The 26,120-nt window shown below is 44.0% G+C and overlaps 1 protein-coding gene across 4 annotated transcripts in view; it reads left to right on the forward strand.

Moving 5' to 3' along the window:
• Positions 1-26,120, forward strand: part of ARHGAP28 (Rho GTPase activating protein 28) — a 253,189-nt gene that overhangs the window by 224,936 nt on the left and 2,133 nt on the right. For all 4 annotated transcript variants that reach the window (XM_088469667.1, XM_088469666.1, XM_088469668.1 and 1 more), the window contains exons 13-14: positions 5,845-5,972; positions 14,254-14,312. In XM_088469667.1, coding sequence (XP_088325793.1) covers positions 5,845-5,972; positions 14,254-14,312 — 187 coding nt within the window. The remainder of the gene's footprint in view (positions 1-5,844; positions 5,973-14,253; positions 14,313-26,120) is intronic.

Here is a 26,120-nt window from a genome sequence, read left to right on the forward strand (position 1 = left end):
CGTGAAAACAATTATGATACTCTAGGGCGCTGTGATTCAAAAAAGATTGGGAACCACTGAGCTATGCAAAAGAGGATGTTCTTTGCAGAATGCAACCAAGTCTTTGATAATACACTCACATGCAAAATATGTGTATTTATATATTTACTATGATTCCAGTTTTACCCTATTGTATAGTCAGCTGCGGCCTATACAGGCTAGTACTTTTGCAGTGACCTTTGGTTAAGAATCTGCACCTAGCATGGGGCAGGTGCTAGTTTCAATGGTACATCTGATGGGCAGGTGCTAGTTTCAATGCTACATCTAATGGGCAGGTGCTAGTTTCAATGGTACATCTGATAGGCAGGTGCTAGTTTCAATGCTACATCTGATGGGCAGGTGCTAGTTTCAATGGTACATCTGATTGGCAGGTGCTAGTTTCAATGGTACATCTGATGGGCAGGTGCTAGTTTCAATGGTACATCTGATGGGCAGGTGCTAGTTTCAATAGTGCGTCTGATGGGCAGATGCTGGTTTCAATGGTGCGTCTGATGGTTGCATCTAATGACGCACCAAGCGGTATTACAGCTGGACATCCCAGTCCTTGCACATTAAGATGCACTTGTACACCAGGGGAGGGGCTTCTAGCATTAGCATCAAGTCGCAGACACAGCTACAGCAAAAGCTGCTAAATAGTTTGCTGGAGCGTGCAACTCTGAATCACCCCCTAGGGGGCATTTTTAGCTTTGCAGGTGGCTATAGAGACTTTCTGCACCCACAAATAGTGGGGACACCATTCTGAGGTGGAGTATGGAGGTGCTTGTCCTTTGACCATTACTGTGAATGGGTAACAGTTTGCACCATCAAGGACATTTAACATAAGAAAGTTAATTAATTATTTACCACACATATTTAATACTGCCACAAACGTTTTTTTTGTAGATAAAAAGCAAAAACTGTAATTATTTAGGGTTATAGTAGTGCTTTGAAGTGGTATTTGTACTTTTGCTGACATGCAGAATTCCTGTCATAGATAGTAATTGCACAAATGATCACACAAACCTTTTACATAGATTCACATCACCATATGCTATATGAGCTGACACCTGGGTATAATCATAATTGGGAAATAGGTGCAATTGTGCGTTTTCTGTCATTTGAAAGCACTATTTATGAATAAATGGCTCTTATTTTACCAGCAAGACCAGCCTAGGGTGCAAACAATCTCAAATTATATTAGGTTAATGAAGACTAAAGTGTTTCTCTTTTTTATTTTTTTGGCAAATAAAATCACGTTAGTACCAAAAATATTTTTAGATATCACTTCCGAATACCGCCAAGTCTTCATTAAGTGGGCACCTTTTGCCTTATGTACTGTGTTTTACATTGGTGTTTTAAAGTAAATGGTTAGCAGTAGCACTATGTGCTTGACATTGGGGGTTATATATACCAACATTGCTCAAAGGAGTAAAGCTATACTAAAACCATAGCAACGCAACCAATCAGTAATGTCAGTGGCGTAACTAGGGTATTTGGAGCCCAGGGCAAATTTGAAAAGGGCGCCTAAGGCGTGCGCGGCAAAAAATGTGCGTGGTCACTTAAAAATGGGGCGTGTCAACATGACACACCCCTTTATTTTCACACTGAACATTCCTATCCATATGCACCTTAACCCCAGTAGTACCCCTTCAACAGTATGCAGTTGTGGTCCCTCTTATGCAGGCTCATAGTAGTGCCCCTTATACAGTATCCCCAGTAGTGGTTCCCCTTATACAGCCCCCAATTAGTTCCCCTTACTCAGTACCCCCAGTAGTGGCCCCCCCAAATGCAGTGCCCCATGTAGTGTTCCCCCTTATGCAGTGCCCCCAGTAGCAGTCCTCACAATGCAGTGCGCCCAGTAGCGGTATCCCCTTATGCAGTGCCCTTTATATGGTGCCCCCCGTAGTAGTCCCCCCCCTATGCAGTGCCCTTTACATAGTGACCCCAGCAGTAGTCCCCCCCCATGCAGTTTTCCCAGTAGTGGTCCCCTTATGCAGGCACCCAGTAGTGATCCCCCATATCCAGTGCCCCCTGTAGTGGCCCTTCCTATTATTGCCCCCAGTAGTGGCCCTTCCTATTATTGCCCCCAGTAGTGGTCCCCCGAGTGCAGTGCCTCTAGTAGTAGGCCCCTTTTATAATGCCCCCAGTGGTAGTTCCCCCCCAAGTAGTAGTCCCCAGTAGAGGTTCCCCCTCCCGATTAAGTGCCCCCAGTAGCCCCCCCAGTAGAGGTCCCCCCAATAATGGTGCCCCCAGTAGTAGCCACCCCTCCCCCGTTGTACCCCCACCCCCAGTAGAGGTTCCCCCAGTAGTAGCCACCCCCCCTCCCCCGTTGTGCAGATAGGATAAAAAAATATATATATATAAAAATATACTTACTTGAATCCACGCTGCTGCTGCGGTCCGCGGCGCCGCTCCTGCCGCCGCCGCACCACCAGTCCTCCCGGGCTGGCGCGCTCAGCATTATGGGACAGACGTCATGACGTCATGACTTCTGTCCCATTACCCACTGCAGGAGCCGGACGGAAGTCCGGCTCTTGCAGTGGGTGCTGCGGCAGTCAATGAGAGTCTATCTGACTCTCATTGGCTGCTGTTTAACACATGCATCGCTGCCAGCGCTGGTGACGATGCGTGTGTTATGCACAGCCTGAGCCCGTCTCCTAGCGCTATTGGGCAAGCGCTCAGTGGGAGGGAGCGGGCTCAGGTGTGCAGCACAGGACCGGCGCTGGAAGCCTAGCGCCGGTCCTGTGTAAATGTGTAGCGCTGACCGCACTCACTGCGGTCGGCGCTACACTGGCTAACTAGGGCGGGCCGGTACCGTGGCCGGCAGCGCCCCCCCCCCGCGCCGCCGGTCCAACGGCGCCCAGGGCACGCACCCTGCCCGACCCCCCCTAGTTACGCCACTGAGTAATGTATAGTTTATCTATGTAGTACAGCTTAATCGAATAAAAAAAAACATTCTATGCTTCATTTAACATTCGTTCCCTGAAACAAATAATCCTCACCTGAGGGTCATTTATGAACCACAAACTTTGCACAACCACAAATTTTTGAAGTGTTAGTGTAACTAGTCTTTTGGAAACCACCCCACAAAGCTGCAGGCACTTTTCCAATTGGCCACGGCAGCTTACTTACTTCCTTATGCTAATGCCAGAATCCGCCCGTGTATACAGAAGATCTGTGCGACTGCACATGGCAGCCTACCCTGCTGTCTGTTTTTCAATCTGCAACCATCATCATTAGTATCTGGACTTGCACCCACCCCATGCTGGGCGCAAAAGATCCGTCTGAAACAGGCGTCCCATCTCCGTCCGCACACTATGATGGGACTCCCGCAACAGTTCTGTATTATTGTATGGTCGCCACACAGTTACTCTCATTTCACAGAAAGTGTGATCCGTCGATAAACGGATCAGTCCGTTCACAGTCACTAATGATCCCCATGGTGTGCTTATGGATGATGTGACATATGCGCAGTTGCCAATTTCTCCCTTCGGCACACGCACAGTCTGCTGATGCTGCAAACTGCGAGATACGTCCACATTGCCAGTTGTGTCTCTCCACAGAAGTGCAAATGGAAGGTGTGAAAATAGACACACTGTGCACTTGAACGAAATTATAAAAACAAAGCAAGGTGCTATAACGTGCAAGGTTAACTGTGAAGCAACACTTAAATTCAGGGTTTCCAAGCCATTAACAAAAAGGATAGTAAATCTGCTTTTAAACTAGAAATCTTAATTGCATACGTTTATTAATATACCACGTACAAGTGCTTTTGCTAATAGGATGCTCAGAGCCGGCACTGCCATTAGGAAAGCCTAGGCAGCTGCCTAGGGCTCCAAGGTGTAGGGGGAGCCTAAAACACTGAATGATTGACAGTGTTACTTACTCAGTATCTTGGTTACCACTGCTGCACCCCACAATGAAAGAGCAGCAGCTGGTAGCTTCTGAAGGTGCCCGCACACTAGGCAATATTTTACACGATCAGGCCGATTCCAACACATGGGGACGACAGATCGTGTAAAATATGTCCTAATCCTGAGTCTCTACTCACGATTACGATGCCGATGCGCGTACCCGCTGGTCGTACATCGCATCTTCAGATCTTGTCTGCTGCAGGCAAGATCTGAAAATCTCATCACGATGCACTCGAATAGTATAGGACACACGATAGATCGTGGGTCAATTTGGATTGTTTTTAACACCAAATCGTGCCCACGACTGCAGGGGGAGAAATCAGACACAATATCGGATCGTGACCTGAACACCTAGTGTGTGGGCACCTTGACCTTTGTTGCTCCCAGCTGCTGTTACCCCATGATTGTGGCTAAGAATGTGGTATTGGACTATGAAGTAAAAACTAACCACATTCCCAAGAATACTAGGTGGACAGTAGGAAATTGGTGACTGTCGTGGGGATGGGAGGGAGTCAAACACTCAATGCACCGGCCCCTAGGATGCTCCTAATCTTAAACTGTAAGGAGTTAGCGAGTCACTTATATTTTTAAATTGAAAACAAATCTCAAGCAAAGGGACCCCAGGCCTTCCAGCAGGCCCTGGAAGGGCCGTACCATACGGCAGCTGCTGACATACGAATGCCATTTCTGACAATGGGCCTGATTCAGACCCACTCGCAAGCGGCTGTCCGCTCGCAAGTGGGTCAATGTTGTGCACTGCGCATGCGCACGACGGCGGGAGCTCCGTCGTGCGGATGCGCCAGACGCGACGAGCGAAGGACTTTCCTTCGCTCGTTGTGTCTGATCAAAGGGGGCGTGCTGTCGATGTTGATTGACAGCACGCCCCCTTTGGTGGGCGTGCCGGGGGCGTGCCTCCCTGACGGGGGCGTTCCCAAGGGAACGCCTACCGTCAGAAGCCGGCCCACTGACATCACTAGTGATGTCAGTGGGAGTGATTTTGGCTCTGATAGAGCCAAAATCACTCCGGGCCTTGCGGTTGGAAAACTCAACCGCAGGCTCCGACTCGCAGTGGCGATGGTCGCGATGGTCAAGACCATAGCGGCCATCAAACTGCACGCTCGTATAGGCTGTGGGTGGTGACCCACAGCTATACGAGCGTCCAGGAGGACGCTCCATAATTGTGGAGGGCGGCCCTCATTCAGAGCGTGCGCTCTGCTCAGAGCGTATGGCTCTGAATGAGGGCCAATATTATGAAGAAAAGTGCTAGTTGGTCAATTAATTTATAAGTAGCAAAAGGTGCTAGCAAGGGTTAGGTTTTCCCAGCATTCAGATGCTATCAGTAATAAAAGACATCTAATCTAGGCTTACCATAATATCCCTTTAAACCGGGACACTTGTGAATTACACAGATTCTGTGGCTGATTAAAACGAAATGAAATGCAGGTTTGAAGTCAGCCAGCCGCAGAACCATCATGAGTATCCCGGTAAAAAGGGATATGGTAAATCTATTCTAATCTGCTAATTAACAGAAGTCACAGTTCCATATTACAAATACAAGTTAAGCTGTCAACCTACTACAATATATTTCTGTTAATCAAGTGGTACTAACGCTAAATTGAACTTGCAAGTAGGCATTTGCTGTGTCACAAAAGAGCATCAGTCTTTGGCTTTGCACTTTTACTGTTCGTAAATTACCTTTGTTATTTTATATCTATTTCTAGTTAGAAATTACAAAATGATGCCAGAACAGATCTATTTGTATGGTTGGAAGCTGAAGATGGCTATTTTTAGATGATAGAAGATTCTTTTGTTAAAGGTTCATTTGTGTTTTATCCATCACTGATAAACCCCAAAACAGCAATGTCAGTCTGTGTGCAAGATATTATAGTGTTGTTTTGCTTTTATATTTCAGTACTGTGATGTACCTGAAGGAGTGATAAGAGTTTACGCTCCATTGCACTCAAAGGTTTCCATGGCAATCCAGCTGAACAGTCGGACAAAAGCCAAAGACATCCTGGCGCGGTTTCAGTGTGAAAACAGGTGCAAAGAGATGATCTTTTTTGTGTTTCCTTCCTTTTATTAGGTTTATGGAAATAATAGTTCCACAGATGCCTCTTGTGTAAATGTAATATGATGTGGTGATTTGTTGTTTGTTTTATATTTAGATGTATTGATGAAGAAATATAATAGAACAATTTATTTTAAATGTTTATTTTAAGGGGGCTCTGACCCCTTTAAACCTGCTCACTGCCCAATTATACACAGCCCTATTAGGCACTGAACACCCTCTGCCTATATTACAACTCTAATCCCTTTCAGTCTTTTATAGTGGGTGTAGTAGGATCAAAATCACATTCAACACAAAGAAACAATATCTGTTTTTATCATGATCCAGAATTTTATTGCATCACCCAATACACTTGAACCAGCCAAAATACCTTAATTCCACTTGTAGCACAACCAAACCATTAGTTGTTTTCTTACTAAACTATGCTGTGATCTGTAGAACTTTGCCCGTGTCTAAAAAGATCATTATATTGCTATATACTATTGTGATCTGCAGAACTTTGCCCCTGTGTCTAAAAAGATCATTATATTGCTATGTTCTGTTGTGATCTGCAGAACTTTGCCCCTCTCCACCTGAACTTTGTCAGATACAATTATGAAAAAAAAGAGTCACACTGTATTGTAGTTCACGGGTTCCAGCAGTAATATCGCTTCCCACAGGATCCCTGCTGTCATACACTGAGCCAAAACTTCTCCTTGGGCTTCCTGAAACCACCACAATAAATTTTGAGTTTTTACAATGCAGCAGAAGATTTTGGCAGGTCTCCATGGAGAATCTATATAACTAGTGGGAAAACATGAAACTCCTTCCATATAGCACTCTTTGGGGTTCTTCAGCTCCTTCTCAGAGACGTCCTCACAGCAAACTCACTGCAAATTACATTTTTTTGTGCGCACCTCAAGAGCAGATGAGAAAGTAGGGAAAATATTTATTTTAAGGTAAAAATGTTTTTAAATCATTCTAGCTACAAGACAAGTAAGATGGCTATGGGAGGACATGCTGCGCATGATTAGACACGGACACTCCTCCTATGGGCCTTTGCAGAGCTGATTCATGAGTGACAACTCACGGCTTCGCCTCCGCCTCCATTAGCCGCTGCCACCCAGTGCTCATCAAGGCATCAAGAGAAGGCACTGCGGCACTGCCAGGGCTGACAGCAGAAATCTTGGGGACAACTACACTTGGATCTCTGGGGTCCCCAACCCTCACCCTCCCAATGCCCCCTCCTTGAAAATATACAATTATATATATATATATATATATATATATATATACAGTCAGGTGCATAAATATTGGGACATTGACAGAATTTTCATATTTTGGCATCTATTCACCACCACAATGGCTTTGAAATGAAACAAACAAGATGTGCTTTAACTGCAGACTTTCAGATTTAATTTGAGGGTAATGACATCCAAATCAGGTGAATGGTGTAGGAATTACAACAGTTTCTATATGTGCCTCCCACTTTTAAAGGGGCCAAAAGTAATGGGACAAACTAAACAATCCTAAATCTAACTTTCACTTGTTAATACTTTGTTGCAAATCCCTTGCAGGCAATTACAGCCTGAATTCTGGAACGCATAAACATCACCAGGCGCTGGGTTTCATCCCTGGTGATGCTCTGCCAGGCTTCTACTGCAAATGTCTTCAGTTCCTGCTTGTTCTTGGGGCATTTTCCCTTCAGTTTTGTCTTCATCAAGTGAAATGCATGCTCAATCGGATTCAGGACAGGGGATTGACTTGGCCATTGCATAACATTCCACTTTTTAGCCTTAAAAAACTCTTTGGTTGCTTTTGCAGTATGCTTCGGGTCATTGTCCATCTGCACTGTGAAGCGCCATCCAATGAGTTCTGAAGCATTTGACTGAATATGAGCATATAATATTGCCTGAAACACTTCAGAATTCATTCTGCTGCTTTTGTCAGCAGTCACATCATCAATAAATACAAGGGAACCAGTTCCATTGGCAGCCATACATACCCATGCCATGACACTACCACCACCATGCTTCACTGATGAGGTGGTATGTTTTGGATCATGAGCAGTTCCTTTCCTTCTCCATACTCTTCTCTTCCCATCACTCTGGTACAAGTTGATCTTTGTCTCATCTGTCCATAGGATGTTGTTCCAGAACTGTAATAGCTTTTTTAGATGTTGTTTGGCAAACTCTAATCTGGTGTTCCTGTTTTTGTGGCTCACCAATGGTTTACATCTTGTGGTGAACCCTCTATATTCACTCTTGTGAAGTCTTCTCTTGATTGTTGACTTTGACACATATACACCTACCTCCTGGAGAGTGTTCTTGATTTGGCCAACTGTTGTGAAGGGTTTTTATTCACCAGGGAAATAATTCTTCTGTCATCCACAACAGTTGTTTTCCGTGATCTTCAGGGTCTTTTGAGTTGATAGTCCCATTACTTTTGGCCCCTTAAAAAGTGGGAGGCACATATAGAAACCCTTGTAATTCCTACACCGTTCACCTGATTTGGATGTAATTACCCTCAAATTAAATCTGAAAGTCTGCAGTTAAAGCACATCTTGTTTGTTTCATTTCAAAGCCATTGTGGTGGTGAATAGAGGCCAAAATATGAAAATTCTGTCAATGTCCCAATATTTATGCACCTGACTGTATATATATATATATATATATATATATATATAATATATGATATCTATTATGTACTGCATATATATATATGTAATGTGTATATATTGTAATATAGTCAGGGTAGGGGGTCCCTCTCCCGGGGTACATGGACACCTCTTTACACACAGCAGCCAGGAAACAGCACACCAGTCCAGGGTTTTCGTGCAAGCTGGTCAGAACCAGTTTTTATTGTGCAATATAAAGCACTAAATAAACAAAACATAAAAATAAATCCTAGCCCATCTGGGCACTAACTAGACAGGTTATTCCCTCTCTACAAGTGGCAGGGCCTACTGCCATGCCTTACCACAAACACAAACAGAGCACTTTTGAATATCACAGTGTATCTGAACAAACCTCAGTGTCTTTTCTCCCCAGGGTATGTGAGACACTCAACCAAAACAACACAGCTTATCTGAGCTATTTCCAGGTGCAACTACAAATCAGCCTGCTCTCAGACTGAAAGGCCCAACAACTGAAATGGCCTGTGGATGGAGCCCTCCCTCTCTTCTCACATCCACATCCCCAGAACCCTTTAACCGCCTTTTACCAAATGCCGACACTTCTGGTCTGTTTGGCATAATAGACTTTTCCTGTTTTTTTTTTAAAACACATATGAAAGGAATCTGGAACACACATAAATGCTATCCCAGACTTCTCCAGTGCTTCTATCACATTATGTTATATATATATATATATATATATATATATATCATATATATGGGGTTATCTGCTAGAGGGCACTAGCCAAAATCTTGCCTAGGGCTCCAAATTGGCTAGGGCCAGCTCAGCTCGCAAATTTGTGCAATGTTGTTTCATGAAACAAACTTGCATTTTCAAACTCGCACTCGGTAGGATTGAGCCCATCGTCTCCTGATGAGGTATGAATTATAGCAAAATAGTAGTGAGCATTGTTCTAAATATTTGTCTTGCATGTTTACCGTTAGGTTTTTTTTCTCCATTTGATTCTTGTATATACTATGCACCCATACACCAACTATAGCCTTAGCAACCCATGTAGTTGGCTTGTTCAGTCATGCAGGCTCTAGGCCCGCTGTGTCATCTTGTGCAGTGCAGGGAAAGAGACTCGGAGTGAAAAACAGATTTTATATTTAACTGGAGGATGAGGAGCATGGCCCGGTAAACAGCTGGATATGCTTATATAACTCCTAAAAGAACTTTCTCTGTGTACTATCTAGATACTGTTGGTTCTTGTTTTGTAATACTTTGTAATTCAGTGGGGTTCTGTTTGCAGCAGTTGACCTTGGAATCACACATTTCCAGGAATAGTTAATTTGCTACATCTTCCTGCTGACATCTGATTAGATCCTACTCATCTCCCCACAGTTCTGCATGAGTTCAGTTTTTAATAAATACAATACATCTTGAAACTAGGAATTACTGTATGATAAATGCCTACTAGTGGATACTAGAAGCTATATTAGGACTTCTACTGAGGACTGTAAACTATCATAGGAGGCTACTTCTGGTGACTGGATGCTATAATAGAGGACTAATAATGAGGACTGGAAGCTATCATAGGAAACTACTGAGGACTGGATGCCATGGCAGGGGACTACTACTGAGAACTAGAAGCTATAATAGGGAAAAACTGTACTTCTGAGGGCTAGAAGATATGATAGGGAGCTACTACTGCGGGGAGTAAGATATGGTAAGGGATCACTACTGAGGACTGTAAGTCATGATAGGAGAGTACTACTGAGGACTGAAATCTATGGGTCATATTCAATTGTGTGCGAGAATAGCAGAAAACCCGCACCTGCAAGGTTTTTCTTGCAGGTGCGGGTTTTTTGTTTTTCTATAAGGTGTGTTGTTTTTTTAAAAACACGCACTAGGAGGTTTTTTTTCACGCACCTCCTGAGCAAGCATAATTTTTCTTAAAATTGATGATTATTGGAAAAATCACCCAGACTTGCTCTGACACCCCCGCGGCACCCCCCATGAGGACTAATTAAGCAACTGGAAGTATCCAATTAGCTTAATTAGTCCTTAATTACTCACCTTCCGAAGCGCTGTCTTCTGCATCTTCTTCTGCATCCAGCATCGGGAGCCAGCTCTTCTGCAGCAGGGTGAGTATGTCAGTGTGTGTGCTGTATGTAAGTGTGTATGAGTAAATGTGTGTGTGCGCATGAGTTTGTGACCCCCTGGTGCAGTGTGTGTGGCCCCCCCGGAATGGGCGCTGGGAGAACTACATCTCACAGCAGCCCTTGCTCCTTCCATCAACTCCGTGACCACTATTATTATTGAATACCACGGGTAGCGGGAGCGTGCATACCCACAGTATTCCGGAATTGGGCGCGAGGCACGCAAGGTTTTTAACTCACTAAACCTCGCACCCAATTGTATATGCCCCTATAATGGAGGACTACTTCTGAGGACTAGAAGTTAAGATAGGTGACTACGACCGTGGACTGGAAGCTATGATAGGGAACTACTACTAATGACTGTAAGCTATCATAGAAGACTACTACTGAGGACTTGAAGCTATAAAAGCTATAAAAGAGGACTACTACTGAAGACTGGAAGCTTTGATAGGGAACTGCAGTACTATTGAGGACTTGAAGCTATGATATGAAACTACTACTGATAACTGGAAGCTTTAATAGGTGATAACTACTTAGGACTGGAAGCTATTGTATGATAGGGGACAACTGAGGACTGTAAACTATGATAAGAGACTACAGTACTTACTACTGAAGACTGGGAGTTAACATAAGGGAGTAATGAGGACTCGAAGGTATGACAGAGGACTACTACTGAAGGCTGGTAGCTATAAAAGGAGTCAACTACTGAGGTCTTGAAGCTATGATAATAGGAACTACTGTATGACTGAGACCTGGAAGCTATGATAGGGAACTACTGTATTACTGAGGACTGGAAGCTATGATAGGGAACTACTGTATTACTGAGGACTAGAAGCTATGATAGGGAACTACTGTATTACTGTGGACTGGAAGCTATGATAGGGGACTACTACTGAGATCTGTAGATTATAATAGAAGACTACTACTGAGGGCTAGAAGCTTAGGAGGCTATTGCTCAGGGTCTAGAAGTTAAGATAGTTGACTGATACTGGGTCTTTGCACGTATGGTAGGTAGCTACTACTGAGGACTAAAATCTATTGTAGAAGACTACTACTGAGGACTGGAAGTTATAAAAGGAGATTACTACTAAGTAGTGTAAGCTATAAAAGGAGACTACTAACAAGAACTGGAAGTTATAAAAGGATACTACTTCTGAGGACTGGAAGCTGTGTTAGGGAACTACTGTATTACTGAGGACTGGAAGATATGATAGAAGACTACTACTGAGGATTGCAAGCTATGCTTGAAGACTACTACTGAGGACTGGAAGCTATGATAGGTGACAATTACTGAGGTATAGAAGCTAAGATTGGTGACTGATACTGGGGCCTGGAAGGTATGGTAGGTAGCTACTACTAAGGATTAAAATATATAATAGGAAACTACTACTGTGATCTGGAAGGTATGATTGGAGACTACTACTGAGGACTGGAAGCTATGATAGGAAACTACTGTTGAGGACTGAAAGCTATGATAGGGAATTGCTACTGAGGACTGGATGGTATGATGGGAGGCTACTACTGAGGACTGGAAGCTATGATAGGGAATTGCTACTGGGGACTGAAAGCTATGATGGAGCACTAATACTGAGTATTGCAAGCTACGATAGTAGACTACTAATGAGTACTGCAAGCTATGTAAATCTACCAGTGAAGACTTTAAAATATGATAGGAAACTGCTACTAAGAACTCTAAGCTATTAGGAAACTACTACTAAGGACTCTAAGCTATTATAGGAAAGTACTATGGAGCACTATAAGCTATAATAGGCAACTACCACTGAAGACAGTAAGATATGATAGGGAACTACTATTGAGGACTGTACACTATAATAGGGGACTACTTGTAAGGACTTGTAAGATATAAAAAAAGACTAATAGTGGCACTATAAGTTATGATAGGGGACTGAAAATGAGGACTGCAATATATGATAGGGAACTACTACTTAGGTTGTAAGATATGAGAGGGAACTACTCATGAGAACTGTAAGATATGATAAAGAACTACTAATGAGGCCTGAAAGCTATGATGGGTGGCTACTAATGGGTACTGGGAGCTAAGATTTGACACTACAATTGAGTACTAAAAGCTATAGTAAGGAACTACTTCTCGGGACTGTAAGATACAGTATGACAGTGGGTTACTACTGGGAATTGGGATTAGACAAATAGTGGTATATGGGTACTATGACAGAGCACTGCTGTGCTACTAGAATCAAGGAGTTATACTAGGGGACTAGTACTTGCTTTTGTAAGTTGTGCAAATGTTAGCTCTTGATGGAGATATGTTTGGTTTTTAATGTAATATTTTGTATAATTCTGTTTGTATTGCTTAATGCTGTATTTTCATCCACAATGTTATTATATATATATATATATATATATATATATATATATACATATATATATACATATATATTGGTATTCTTTCATCTTTATTGTCATATCCAAACTAAAACAAAAAATATATTGATGATCGCCTGAAAACAGCTATAAACCCTGTGTTCATGAATGGATAGGGTTGATCAATGAAATGGTGAGACATGAACTTTTTGGGTATGTGGGAAGGAATTGCCTGTTGAAATATGATCAGATATGGAATAATTGTATATATTCTTTATGTAGCTAGAGGTATTGAAGTTGTCTTTAAGTTCTGTCCATTCAGTTAATTTGGGTTATGCGGTGAAGTATAAATGCCTCTAAATTTTGTGTCTAGATTTCCATGCGCATTCAGTGTTTTATTACATTCCCTTTTAAGATACTGACTGTATTTTTATTTTTTGCTGATGCATGCCAGTTATCTGGTTGTCATATTGCATTGTATAGATTTACAGGATACCTCCTTATGTTGTATTCTTTAGAGATCTTCTCTTAGTTTGTTTGTACTATTTTTTTTCTAAAATACAAAATCTTCAACAAGTATTATTAAATGGAGAAAACAGAATATATGTCTATTTGAATTCAATAATTAAGTTTGTTTGTTGTACTGGAAGGTTTGCTAGTTTACAATGTCTTACATTCCATTCAGTCTTTATCACATGCTTTGCTAATTTGCTTTTATATATAAGTCCAACCATCTTGCTGGCAGACAGCATAATATCCAATAAATGTCACGCTGGTTTTATTTGAATCATTTAAAATTAGCACTGCAGTTTGTGCTATCGCATTAAAATGCATTTCTATTGGACACATTTATTTATACTTTGCCAATTATCCACAATAGTGGTGCAATATAATACGCTGAGACTCATTGTTGGAAGTGTGTATATTGATGATAGCAATAAAAAGGAAGCATACTATTTCACTACGGATTGTCTACTTAGAATTCTGGAACTAATTAGTCTTTCTCGCTAGAGGATACAGCTTAGAGACGCCAGCAATAGCAGCTGGCACCAAAACATCTCACACAATAAACTAGCTTTACATATTTAGAATGGAAGAGAACTACGGAGAGAGTTTCCTGATCAGACGACTAACATTTTCTATTCTGTTTTCAGCCATGGGACACCTGACAAGTCACACAACCAGAGTTTATATGAAATAGGAGGGAACATAGGTAAGAATAATCATTTATTGGAAAGTATACTTAATTTAGTTATTTGTATGACTGAAAAATTATTTGATTTTCCTCATATGGTGCAAAATCAAGGAGCTTTGTGATACATAATACAGTGAGCTTTGGAAATGTGATCTACAGCGATTTGATCTCACCACTGCGGAGTAATGTCAGATAGATGAGTCACCTGATACATATGGTAAATGTGCACCTTATAATAAACTGTAGCATATTTGAACAGTTACAAACCACACTCTGTTACAGTTTTATTATATATAACAATGTTTTCAGTTTTAGCTTCTGATAAACAGGCACATTTATACATTCCATGAAGTTGTAAATACTGTAAGTAAAGAACAATTAAATCGGTAACGTTATGATAGTAAAAAGTAGTAAGAAAAACAAAAATATGTCTGCCCCTACTATGTAATGTAGGTGTGGACAAATGGAAAATCAGTCAAAGTTTATTTTTATTGGCTGGTCCAAATAGCCAATAAGATGAACCCAGGAGAAAAGATCTTGCATAGCCAACAGCAGTCTTTGATTGTGATCCTCTAACTTTACTAAAGACACAAGTTTTACCCCAGTCAGGCACATGTATGTTTGCTTCAAATGTACTATCCGGATAGGAGAATATGTTTAATATCCTCTGATTTGTTTAGAAAATACTCACTAAGGGGCCTATTTATTAACATTATTTTTACTAAAATAAAGTGAAAGATTGTGTTTTCACACCCTTTTCACATTATTTTAGTATCACATAGATTTACTAAAGGGCAATTGTAGTAGAATTCGTAAAATTCTACTCCAACCCCTTATTATCACATATTTTTAGTAAGCAGACCGCATTTCCCATAACTGTAATGGGAAATGTAATCTGCCAAGATTTACTAAACATAAAATGTGAAAAAATACAGGGGTAAGCCCTGTGATAATAACGCCACCTGGAGATGTGTCTTTCCCGAAAAATACAGGGAGAAGTATGCAGAGGGGATTCGCAGGGAAAGAGCTCTATCACAAGATCTGTCCTTGCAAGAGATTTTTGAAAAATTCCTGTGATATTTCCTAAATTCGCAATGCGAATTTAGTTGGAAATATCACTCTACAACCACATTTTAAATGCGGATTATAGTAAATAGGGCCCTAAATATGGTGAGTTTTAAAAGCAACTTAAATCCACAAATCTAGCAGAACAGTTACGCACTTATCCCGGCCATCACTGTGAGATATAACTCACGGTCAGACAGACAAAATGATTTGACATTGTCATACTCTGTCAGCTAATTGGTTTCTCTGTCTGGAGGTGAGTATATCCACTCTCAGATCTGAGCACCACTTATCACATCAGTCAGGCATGCTGAAAGATCTGTTATGCCTGACCAGTGGTGTCACAAGAGGGGTGCGGGCCGCACCCGGGTGTTATCCACCGAGGGGTGACAACAAGGTGCCTACTACCCAGGTGGTGCACTCGGCTCGTGTCACAGTGAGGGAGCCAGCAATGCACACAGGGCAGTACACATCTCCGGCGTCCCCCACCACCTCCACCCCCAAGTGATAACCACGGGTGTTCGGGATGCGTGGTCACGTCCCTTCCTGCGTGGTCACGCCCCTTTTGCCGGCACGCATCTTATCCGCACACACTCCGTCCCTCCCTGCACCGGGTGTCACTGTGCCTGACTGAGTGATAATTGGTGCTTGGTCCCGGCCATACAGTGTGCAAGTATCGCCCCAATCAGCCGATAATCTGCTGATCAGTCTCATAGTTGCAAAGTGAATGACCGCCTTTAGTAATCATTCCGTGTGTCTCTGTCAGCCATCACATTACACCAAGCATGATTTCTATTTAGGCACTGTATATCAACTACTGAGTATCCAGTCTGTAGTCGACATTCAGGATGTTGACAGTCAGAATGTCGACATAGACAATTCTGTAGGTTGCCAACCAATATGTCAACATACAATTAGGTCAATATGGTTAAAATGTTGACACATTCAGAATGTTGCCTTTTAATGTGTCGATGTCAGAATGTCAACATATTTTTTTTGTTGTTTCTTAGGGTTAGGTTTAGGCTAAAATAAGCAAACATTTTCATTATTCTGGTGTCGTCATGTTAAATATCGACATTCTGAACACATTGTCATTTTTGCTATGTCGACATATTTGTGCTGACTTTTTGGGTGCTGACATTCAGAACATGTTGACATTCTGGTGTCAGTATTCTACCTGTCGACTTTCTGAATGTCGTCAAGTCATACCACCCTGACTACTGCTAAAAGTACCATGAAATATTTTCTTTCTGTATCTTTACCATTATTTTTCCAACTGATGCTGTTTTTCCTGTTTTTTCTTTAATAAAAGCCAGACTCTTGGATCTTAACCAAACAAAGCTCAATGAGCAACAATTTTCCAGAGCTCAGTACATCTATATATCATAGATGATACATTATGCTGCAATTGCACTGTTAATTGTGCATCCTTTGTCTAAGTTTACTGCAAGTTCAGTACTTCTTAAATGCTTTATTAAATTGACTTTTCATTGGGCTTATTTATCATGCAAAAACAATTATCATTTGGTGGAAAAGACAGTAGAACATGCTATTTATCTAGGATATCTCTCATGAGTTAACATTGTTCAGACTGTTTAGTTGTATGGCCTCTCTACAGAACTATCATACATAATTATTATCTGTAGTTCCAGGCCTGCTTAACAAAATCTACATAGAAGTTCCCATATTCCATATTCCATGTACAATATATATGCTTACAGTAATGCAGTTCAGTACACGTACAGCCATAACAGCCTCTGTAGCCAGAAAAAGAAATGCTGCTTTGTGAAGAAATCAATAGCATTTTATATACTATAGTAACAAGTACCTAAAACTTTCCACCAGTATATAATTAGAATGCTATTAGCAGGTATTGCATAAAAAGCAACTTTAGCTTTATTAGTGACATTAAGGGTCTGATTCTGAGTTGGAAGCAAAGCATGTAAATACATTTATTTATTTTGCATGCGGCTGATTGCATATGTAGCCCACAAATGCTGGACAGCTTTATTTTTACACTGCCCTTTAGATTTGAGTTTGGACACAACCGTTTCAAATCTAAAGGTGGGTACACACTATATAATCTTGTAATATGTAATCTTAGTACTTTCAACCAATCTGCATGACCATCGTATAGTGTGTACCCCCAGTCTATTGTTTTCACCCATCATTCATTGCATTGTCCCATTGGATGTTCTGCACGTGCGACGGGACAATTCCGTGGACGTCACAGTGTTGTTACATTATAATGTAACAATATATTGCGTCATCGCATGATGGATCATGTAGTGTGTACGGCAAAATGATACATCATTATTTTGCATTCCCGTGTCGCACAGTCATTTAGAGGTGTACCTAGTTTTAATCTCTCTGCACATTTTAAATATGCCCCATATGTAGTGTAGAATGGATTTGCCCTTTTTTGCTTTGCCCCAACTCCAAATCAGCCATTAATGCTGGGAACACACTAGGCGATATATTGTTTGTACAGCAAATGAACGATACATCGTGCAGTCCATTTGGCAGATTGTACACACAGTGGCCTTCATTCAGAGGCGGCCGTACGGTCTACGACCGCACGGCCGCCTCGATGTTTGTCAAGTGCGCATGCGCACAAGGGAGCCGGCTCCTTCATGTGCATGCGTGAGACCCGCTACGACCGACAGCGCCGGTCGTAGCGGGTCTCTTTCCAAAGGGGGCGAGCTGTCGATGTTGATTGACAGCTCGCCCCGTTTGGAAGGCGGGCCGGGGGGGTGGCAGCCCAAATGGAGGCGTTCCCATGGGAACGCCTACCGTTTGGGGGAGGCCCCACTGACATCACTAGTGATGTCAGTGGAGAGCTTCCGGCTCTGACAGAGCCAGAAGATCTCCGGGGCTTCCAACAAGTGAGACCCTACCTTAGGAATTAATGACATAGGCAAACGTAGGGGGGGGGGTTCCATCTGCCTGGAAACCCCCCTCCCCAGCCCACACCATAACCACAATAGAAATAGTAATAGAACAGAATTTTACTAGAGCTGCATGTTCTTTTCAGTATCACAAATGAAATAATTAGCACCACCTGTGGATCTTCTAACATGTGTAAGCCAGTTATAAATAACCTATGCACCAAATAGGATATCTGGAAAACATTCACTGTTAGGGATGTGCTGCAATAGAGCCCAATATGTACATATTTGTCCAGGGCAGTGCTAGGTTCTTCTGCTGCTCCTCCAGGCTCCCGGACTTGCTCCAATGCCCTGGAATGGTGCCCACACCTGAACATTCTGCTCAGAAAGGATGGCTCTACTGCCACATTTAATGGCTTACTGTGATCGCTGGTCCTCTATATGCTGGAATTATGACACACAATACACTTTGTATGACGCATATTAAAGCTGGTTAAGTGCTAATTCTACCATCTTCATGGACTGGCCACACTCACTCTAAAATCAGGCATTTGGAAACCCACCTCTAGAAATCCTGCATTTGCCACTGAATGATAATTACATCACAGCTGATTCTTCTGGCCAGTAATATTTGGCGGCCTATTGGTAAGTGTGTATGCACAAGGTCGTTTGTGCATAACCTTGCAAATCATTAGATCGGCTAGCGGGTTGGAAAATCTAGTGATTTGTCATTCAAGTGTGTACTCCACATAGGTCTATAGATTGCAAGCTTGTGAGCAGTGGGCCTGATTCAGCATGGTTTTCTATTCTGCTTATACGCATGCAACCCAGTTGCTAATATCAGCGGTGCTATGTAAATGTTTGCATTCGCATTGCGATCACAGTTTGACCTAGGGACGCCCACTTCCCCTTGCTCACATCCGTATACTTGGGCAACATAGCGAAACAATCGGTAACATCGGACCCATAAGCACAGTTAAGGCAGGTCAGACCTCACTCAGGAATTGCTTAATTCAGCACACGCTATGAGGCCTCAAGTGGCGTCTGGTATCGCAGTGGATAATTTATGCACGCCCATGCAACGCCGTCTCAACGCACTGGCACGCCTGCGTTCGCCCGACCACCTCCCCCGTCACCACCCACAAACGGCACTTCCTGTCAATCACTCTGCCATGGGTCTGCGTAGCCTCTGCGATCACAGTCCCGATCGCAGTGGCTAGTTTGCGCTTACGCACTGTGATTCATACACATGCGCAGAATGAAACAATTGACCGATTGCATGCGTATAAGCAACTGTGGGCCTGATTCAGAGCCGCTCGTAAGCGGCCACTCGTTCGTTACGACCGATGTTCGCACATCTGCGCATGCGTACGGATTGTAATACGCATGCGCGAACCAGTCAGTGCGGCCGAAAATCGTGTGCTCGCTAAATAGCGAATGCCTGCTATTTTGAGTGACAGAATGAGGCGTATGTGGGTGGTAACAGGGGAAGGTGCTTGAAAACGGGGAGTGGAGATCCGAACGCAGGCGTGCCAAAAGGTCAAAATGGGCGTTTAATGGGTGTGCATAATTAACAAAGCAGCGTCATTGCCCACGTCACTTGGTTGTTTTATAGTTAGAACTGCTCGCATGATTGTGGTAGGAAAAACCAACCACAAGAATAGCGAGCAGTTCATACGCCATCTGATGTACTCGATTAATCTAATAAATAGCGGACATGACGTAGGATGCGAGTGGCCATGGGGCGTTTTTTTCAAAATTACGTTCGCATGTTTCGTTCGATCGTTCAGACATAGAGGCGTGAACAGACCGCAAAGAGCGAACGGTTAATTTAAATAGCCAGCCCCTTTTTCTGGACGAGCGAGCGCAAATAGCGTCCGGCTCTGAATCAGGCCCAGTGTTCCTTGCTGAATCAGACCCAGTGCCCTCTTAAATCTTTGTTATTACCCAGCTTCGTTTCATTACTGTTTTGTTCCCAACTGTACAGAGCAGCATAATATGCTTGTGGTAGATAAATAAATGTTAATAATAAATGTTAATAATTAACTGTAATGTCTGCAACTTCCAACCTGATATTTCTAAATCGTAGATATGAGAAAGAATTCATTGCAGTCACAATGTAGCGCTATTCATATCTCTGTGAAAAATGCACAGCTCTGTATCTATGACCTCCAGCGACTTCATCCGGACACAGATGTACTGTACAGACTTTGATGTGCAATATGATGTTTTTCGGTAGATTTTAGTATTGATCCTTTTGTGTTTATGCAACAATTGTTTCAATGTAAAAAGTATATCAGTGCAAATCTGCTGTAAGTCCTCAACACAATCATTTATTTGGCACCACAAACCTCTGCAGTGCAAATGAGTCCAAGGGCTTGATTCAATACCAATTGCAACTGCGATTACGCACGCAAGTGGCCGACTGTTCCGATCTGTGCATGCATATTCATCGCAGTGTGCAAAGGCTCCACTGTAATCGGACTGCAATCGCAGTGACTACGCAGACCCATCACAGAGTGATTGACAGGAAGTGACCGTTTGGGGGTGGTCGGTGAAACGCAGGCGTGCCAGTTCATTTGAACACCATTACAGGGGCATGCATAAATTAGCCACTGCGATGCCCTATGCAGCTTGGGCTGTTACTGCGCGCAACGAGGTTAGCAATTCCTGAGTAAGGTCAGACCTTGTGCAGGTCTGCGTGAGGCTGCGATGGTACTCAATGTTACCGATGGTTTTGCAGACTTGCAAAGTATTACGGATGTGTGTAAGTAAAGTGGGACATTTTATGCTGCAACGGCATTGCGATCACACACATACAAGTGAAATAATTTCCCTAAAAACCTACATTAATAGTGCGTATTGCAGCCTAATAAACAATATTGAATTGATCACTAAAGTCTATAACAAACATACCAGTTGGCCAGATAAGTAACAATCATTAGCATATTTTTGCAGTGAGACTGCATGCGTAATCGCAGCTGCGGTCACAAAAGCGATCCGTAATGAATCAAGCCCAAATTACTAAGCAAACAAAATATAAATCACTCATGAAAATTTAACAAGCACAGACGAAGTTGGCAAAATAGGTACAGGCGTTAGATAAAGGATAGAGAGGGCCCTGCTGTGTGTGGAAATAACTAGATCAGTTTGGATCTATTCAGTTAAAGACAACCTGCAGCAGTAAATAAGAGCTATACCACCCTTGTTACAGATAAAATAAGAAAAAGTATACTGCCTTGGTGTGTCTCAGCCAAAGCAATACATCTGTGTGTATAAAAATATGAGATATGGTAAGAACTTACCCTTGTTATCTCTATTTCTACGAAGTCCATAGTGTTCCACAGGATACCTTGGGGTATAGGTGTGACGTCAGTCGCAGGGCACCAAAGAGTTAAGCTTTCAGCCTCCCAGGATGCACTGGGTCCCCCTCCTATACCCCGCCCCCGAGCCAAGGCACCTCAGTTAGTTACCAAGCCATAGGCCGGAGGAGGAGAAGGAAGAGAGAGAACAAAGATCTGGACACATACAAGAATCACATTCTCACCAGAGGGAGACGGTTGATGAGTGCTTTGAGGTTGAGAATCGGACGATACGACCCATTGGGTTTCTGTACCAAAAAAAGATTTGAATAGAAACCCTGGCCCCTCTGGGAGAATGGAACAGGCACTATAACTCCAGCCTGGAGCATAGTGTGCAATACCTTCCGCATTTCCGTAGCCTTGTTCCGGTCTGATGGTAGACCCGTGGTGAAGAATCGAGCTGGGCGTCTGTGCCGGAAGGAGAGGGCGTACCCGTGGGAGACCACCTCCAGAACCCAAGTGTCTGTCGTAGTGACCGACCAACACTGGGCGAACTGCAGCAGGCGGCCTCCCACCCTGGGATCCCCCAAAGGGAGGCCCGGGCCATCAGGCCGCAGGCTTGTCATCTGGCTTGGGGGCCGGACGTCTGGTACTCCATGCCTGCTTCCGGGGCTTGACCGATTTCCTAGGGCCACCCTGACGAGGAAACGACTGTGGTTTGGGCCTGCCCTGGGCCCTAGATGACCGAAAGGACGATGGTCCAGAACCAGAAGGAGCAGCGGCCGACGGGAGACAAGCCGATTTGGCTGCCGCCAGCATGGCCACAATCTTATCCAGATCCGGACCGAAGAGAACTTCTCCGGTAAACGGCAAGGCTTCCAGACCCTTCTTGGAATCTGCGTCCGCCTTCCAGGATCGCAGCCACAAGGTGCGACGAGCAGCTACCGCTGCAGAAGAAATTCTAGACACCAGAGTACTAATGTCTAGAGCCGCCTCGTTGATGTAAGTGGCCAAATCACGGAGATTGCCAATCAACTCCGCCTGTTCGGCCGGACAGTCGGAATCAAAAGAAGCCTCTAATGAATCCGCCCAGCGCTCCAATATAAGCGGACTTCAGGCAGATTTCCACCTTGCGGTCCGTAGCATCCTTAAGGGAGGACATGGATGGCATCGGCAATGTGGCACTACGGACAAGACGGGTCACGTGAGAATCCACCTGTGGAGGGGATTCCCACTTAGCAAAATAATTATCCGCGAACGGATAAGCCACCGCGAGGCGTCTCTGCGGCTGGTATCTTTTGACAGGCTGTTTCCACGCCTCCTCTAAATGGTCCACCAACTGACCCGAAAGAGGAAAGACTGTGGCATCGCCCTTCACATCTTTGAAAAAGGCATATTTAGACTTAGCCGCTGGGGGAACTTCGTCCTCAATCACCAAGGCTGTGCAGACCGCCCGAATAAGTCCAGGAATATATACTTTGGACTTAGCATCAGCGTCCTTAGTATGGAGAGGTTCCTGATCGTAAGGATCCAGAATCTCCCCATCATCAGACGTCCCTTCGTCATCCTCATAAGGAGCGGACAGAGACGCCACCGGCCGTTTTTGAGGCCGCATCACAGACTCCCCTTGCAATACATCCGACAAGTGCTGTACAGAACTCGTCAGGGAGTTAACCCACGCTGGCTCCTGAGAAACCGGGAGCGGGGAAATAGGGAGACTGTGGGGTACCACCAATTGTCGTGGGAAACCCTGCATGGGTGACGACACCACAGACTGCTGGGACAAACCCATCAGAGTAAACGCGGGCTGCGGAGCTAACTGGCCCATTAAAACTGTTAGCGCCTGAGCGAAACAAGCCCAGGGTGGCTCCTGTACCGGTGCTGTAACCGTAAGAGGCCGCGCCATGGACAAACACTGCCGGCAAAGGCCCTCCGCGCTACCCTCCCCCTCCGCTAACGGTACTTTACACGTGGTACACTGTAGCCGGAGGGGAAAATCACTTTCAGACATGATGGCCCCACGTATGTGACCCCTCTCACCAATTATATATTAAATAGGCGAGTGACCACCCTGCAGCACCGCACCGCAAGGGCTTAGCAGAAAGAACAGGGACAGTAATAAAGCTGACAGTTTAGAGAAGAAAAGTTACAGGCAGCGCTAGCACAGTCACATACAATGCAAAGAAAATCAATTCCTGCACTAACAGCGCTGATCACTCAACTACACAGACACAGGGCCTGGTAGGACACAGCGCTGCATGCACAGACCTGACCACAGCGGAGGAGAGGTATGCGGGGGGACCCAGACCACGATGCTTCCGTCCAGTGCTTCCAGCAGCGTTCACCATGCGTTGGAGAAGATGGCCGCCGAGGAGCAGAGAGGAGGCTGGCCTGGGGGAGGAGCGCTGACACAGGACCAGTCAGCACAGTGCAGAGAGGGCTGTGTGCAGCGGGGGAGGCGCCGGCTGTGAGACAGGGAAGGCGCGCTCCCCTGGCATGCATTTAACCCCTGGGACGCCGCAGCGCTACCGCTCTGCAGCGGTCCGCTGTCCCAGGGGGTAGTGGAAGCGCAGGTTGGTCGCCTGGCTCCACGCTGCAGCCAGTCCCCAGGGAGCCCCCTGCCTGGGGACTTAGGACCATGTGATCAGCGGGGACCCACCACGGGACCCCGCTGCTTACCTCTGTCCCCCTTGAATCCGGCCATGGTCCGGAACATCTGGGGTCACCGCTAGCTGTGACCCCAGATGCCCACCAGCATCCCCGGATCAGTACCAGCGTTCTGGTACCGGCAGGGTGTAGGGAAGACAGCATGGACGTCAGGACTGACTGTCCATGCTGTTCATCCAGATGTGCAGCCACAGCTGCATGAAGAAAAAGCTTCAGGGGCTCTTCTAGCCCCCACTCCAACAGGTGCACCCGACTCCGGCCGGGCACCAAACTAAACTGAGGTGCCTTGGGTCGGGGGCGGGGTATAGGAGGGGGACCCAGTGCATCCTGGGAGGCTGAAAGCTTAACTCTTTGGTGCCCTGCGACTGACGTCACACCTATACCCCAAGGTATCCTGTGGATACCCTATGGACCCTGAAGTAGAAAATATAATTTCTTTATTTAAAAAAAAGAAATAAAATATCAATACTATATATACCTACAAAAATAGCAGCCTGTCTCATAAATAATCATCAGCAGCTCTCACTATCTCAGTGGATAGCAAGTTGCTACGTAATTGTAACAGTGTCTCAATCAAATATACATTTAAGTGCTACAAAGTATCTATTTTCTGTAGAGAAAGCTGTAAAAAAAATGTCTGTGTGAGCTGTGTAGATATAATGAATAGTTACTATTTCAACACTTATATAGAAGATCCCATATATTGAACTTCCACAAGCACCTCAACCAATTACCACGGATTAGTGTCCAGCTGACCTATATGTCCTGGAGACCACTTGATATACACCAATTGTGGCAGTATAGGAAACTAAATAAATATAGTACATGTCCAGTTCACAATGACAGTACAAGGACGGGCTGTTATTAGCCAAATGAGTAAACTTACTCCATATTCCTTTCAGTGCTTGGCGTACCACAGCTAGGTGGTCTCTCCTGCCCGGATCCCAATGGCCGGCACTTAGCACTGTATGCTACCGCCCCACCATTCATCACAGGGAGCAAAAGTGCCACATTGAGCTGAACGAGGCAGCTGCGGTTAAGCATACAGGGCGGCACCTTCCCGTTACCACCTACAAACTGTCACTCATAGTAGCGCAGTCTTTGCATTACGAGTGCACGGATCCCAATTGCAGTGACTGGTACGCGCACTACGATGCATATGCATGCACAGACGGTCGACAATCGCGGCTTTCGTCCAGGTCTGAATCGACCCCTCAGTGCTGAAAGGAATATGGAGTAAGTTTACTCATTTGGCTAATAACAGCCCGTCCTTGTACTGTCATTGTGAACTGGACATATACTATACTATATTTATTTCCTATACTGCCACAATTGGTGTATATCAAGTGGTGTCCAGGACATATAGGTCAGCTGGACACTAATCTGTGGTCATTGGTTGAGGTGCTTGTGGAAGTTCAATATATGGGATCTTCTATATAAGCGTTGAAATAGTAACTATTCATTATATCTACGGCGCTCACACAGACAGTTTTTTACAGCTTTCTCTACAGAAAATAGATACTTTGTAGCACTTAAATGTATATTTAAAAGAGACACTGTTACAATTACATAGTGATAGTGAGAGCTGCTTCTGATTATTTATGAGACAGGCTGCTATTTCTGTATGAATATATGGTATTGATATTTTATTTCTTCATTTGTAATAAATTATTTATATTTTTATACACACGTGTATTACTTTGACTGAGACACACCAGTGCAGTATACTTTTTCTTAAGCTGTGTGTACGGGGTGACAAAACATGATTCTTTACTTGTAGCTCATGTTCCGCCAACTCCAACACATCATAACTCCGCTAACCTCAACACTTCATAACTCCGCCAACCCCAACACATCGTAATTCTCCCAACCCTAACACATCGTAACTCCGCCAGCCCCAACAC

Source organism: Taudactylus pleione, unplaced genomic scaffold, assembly GCF_031769625.1.
Source record: "Taudactylus pleione unplaced genomic scaffold, aTauple2 ptg000093l, whole genome shotgun sequence".
NCBI lineage: Eukaryota > Metazoa > Chordata > Amphibia > Anura > Myobatrachidae > Taudactylus > Taudactylus pleione.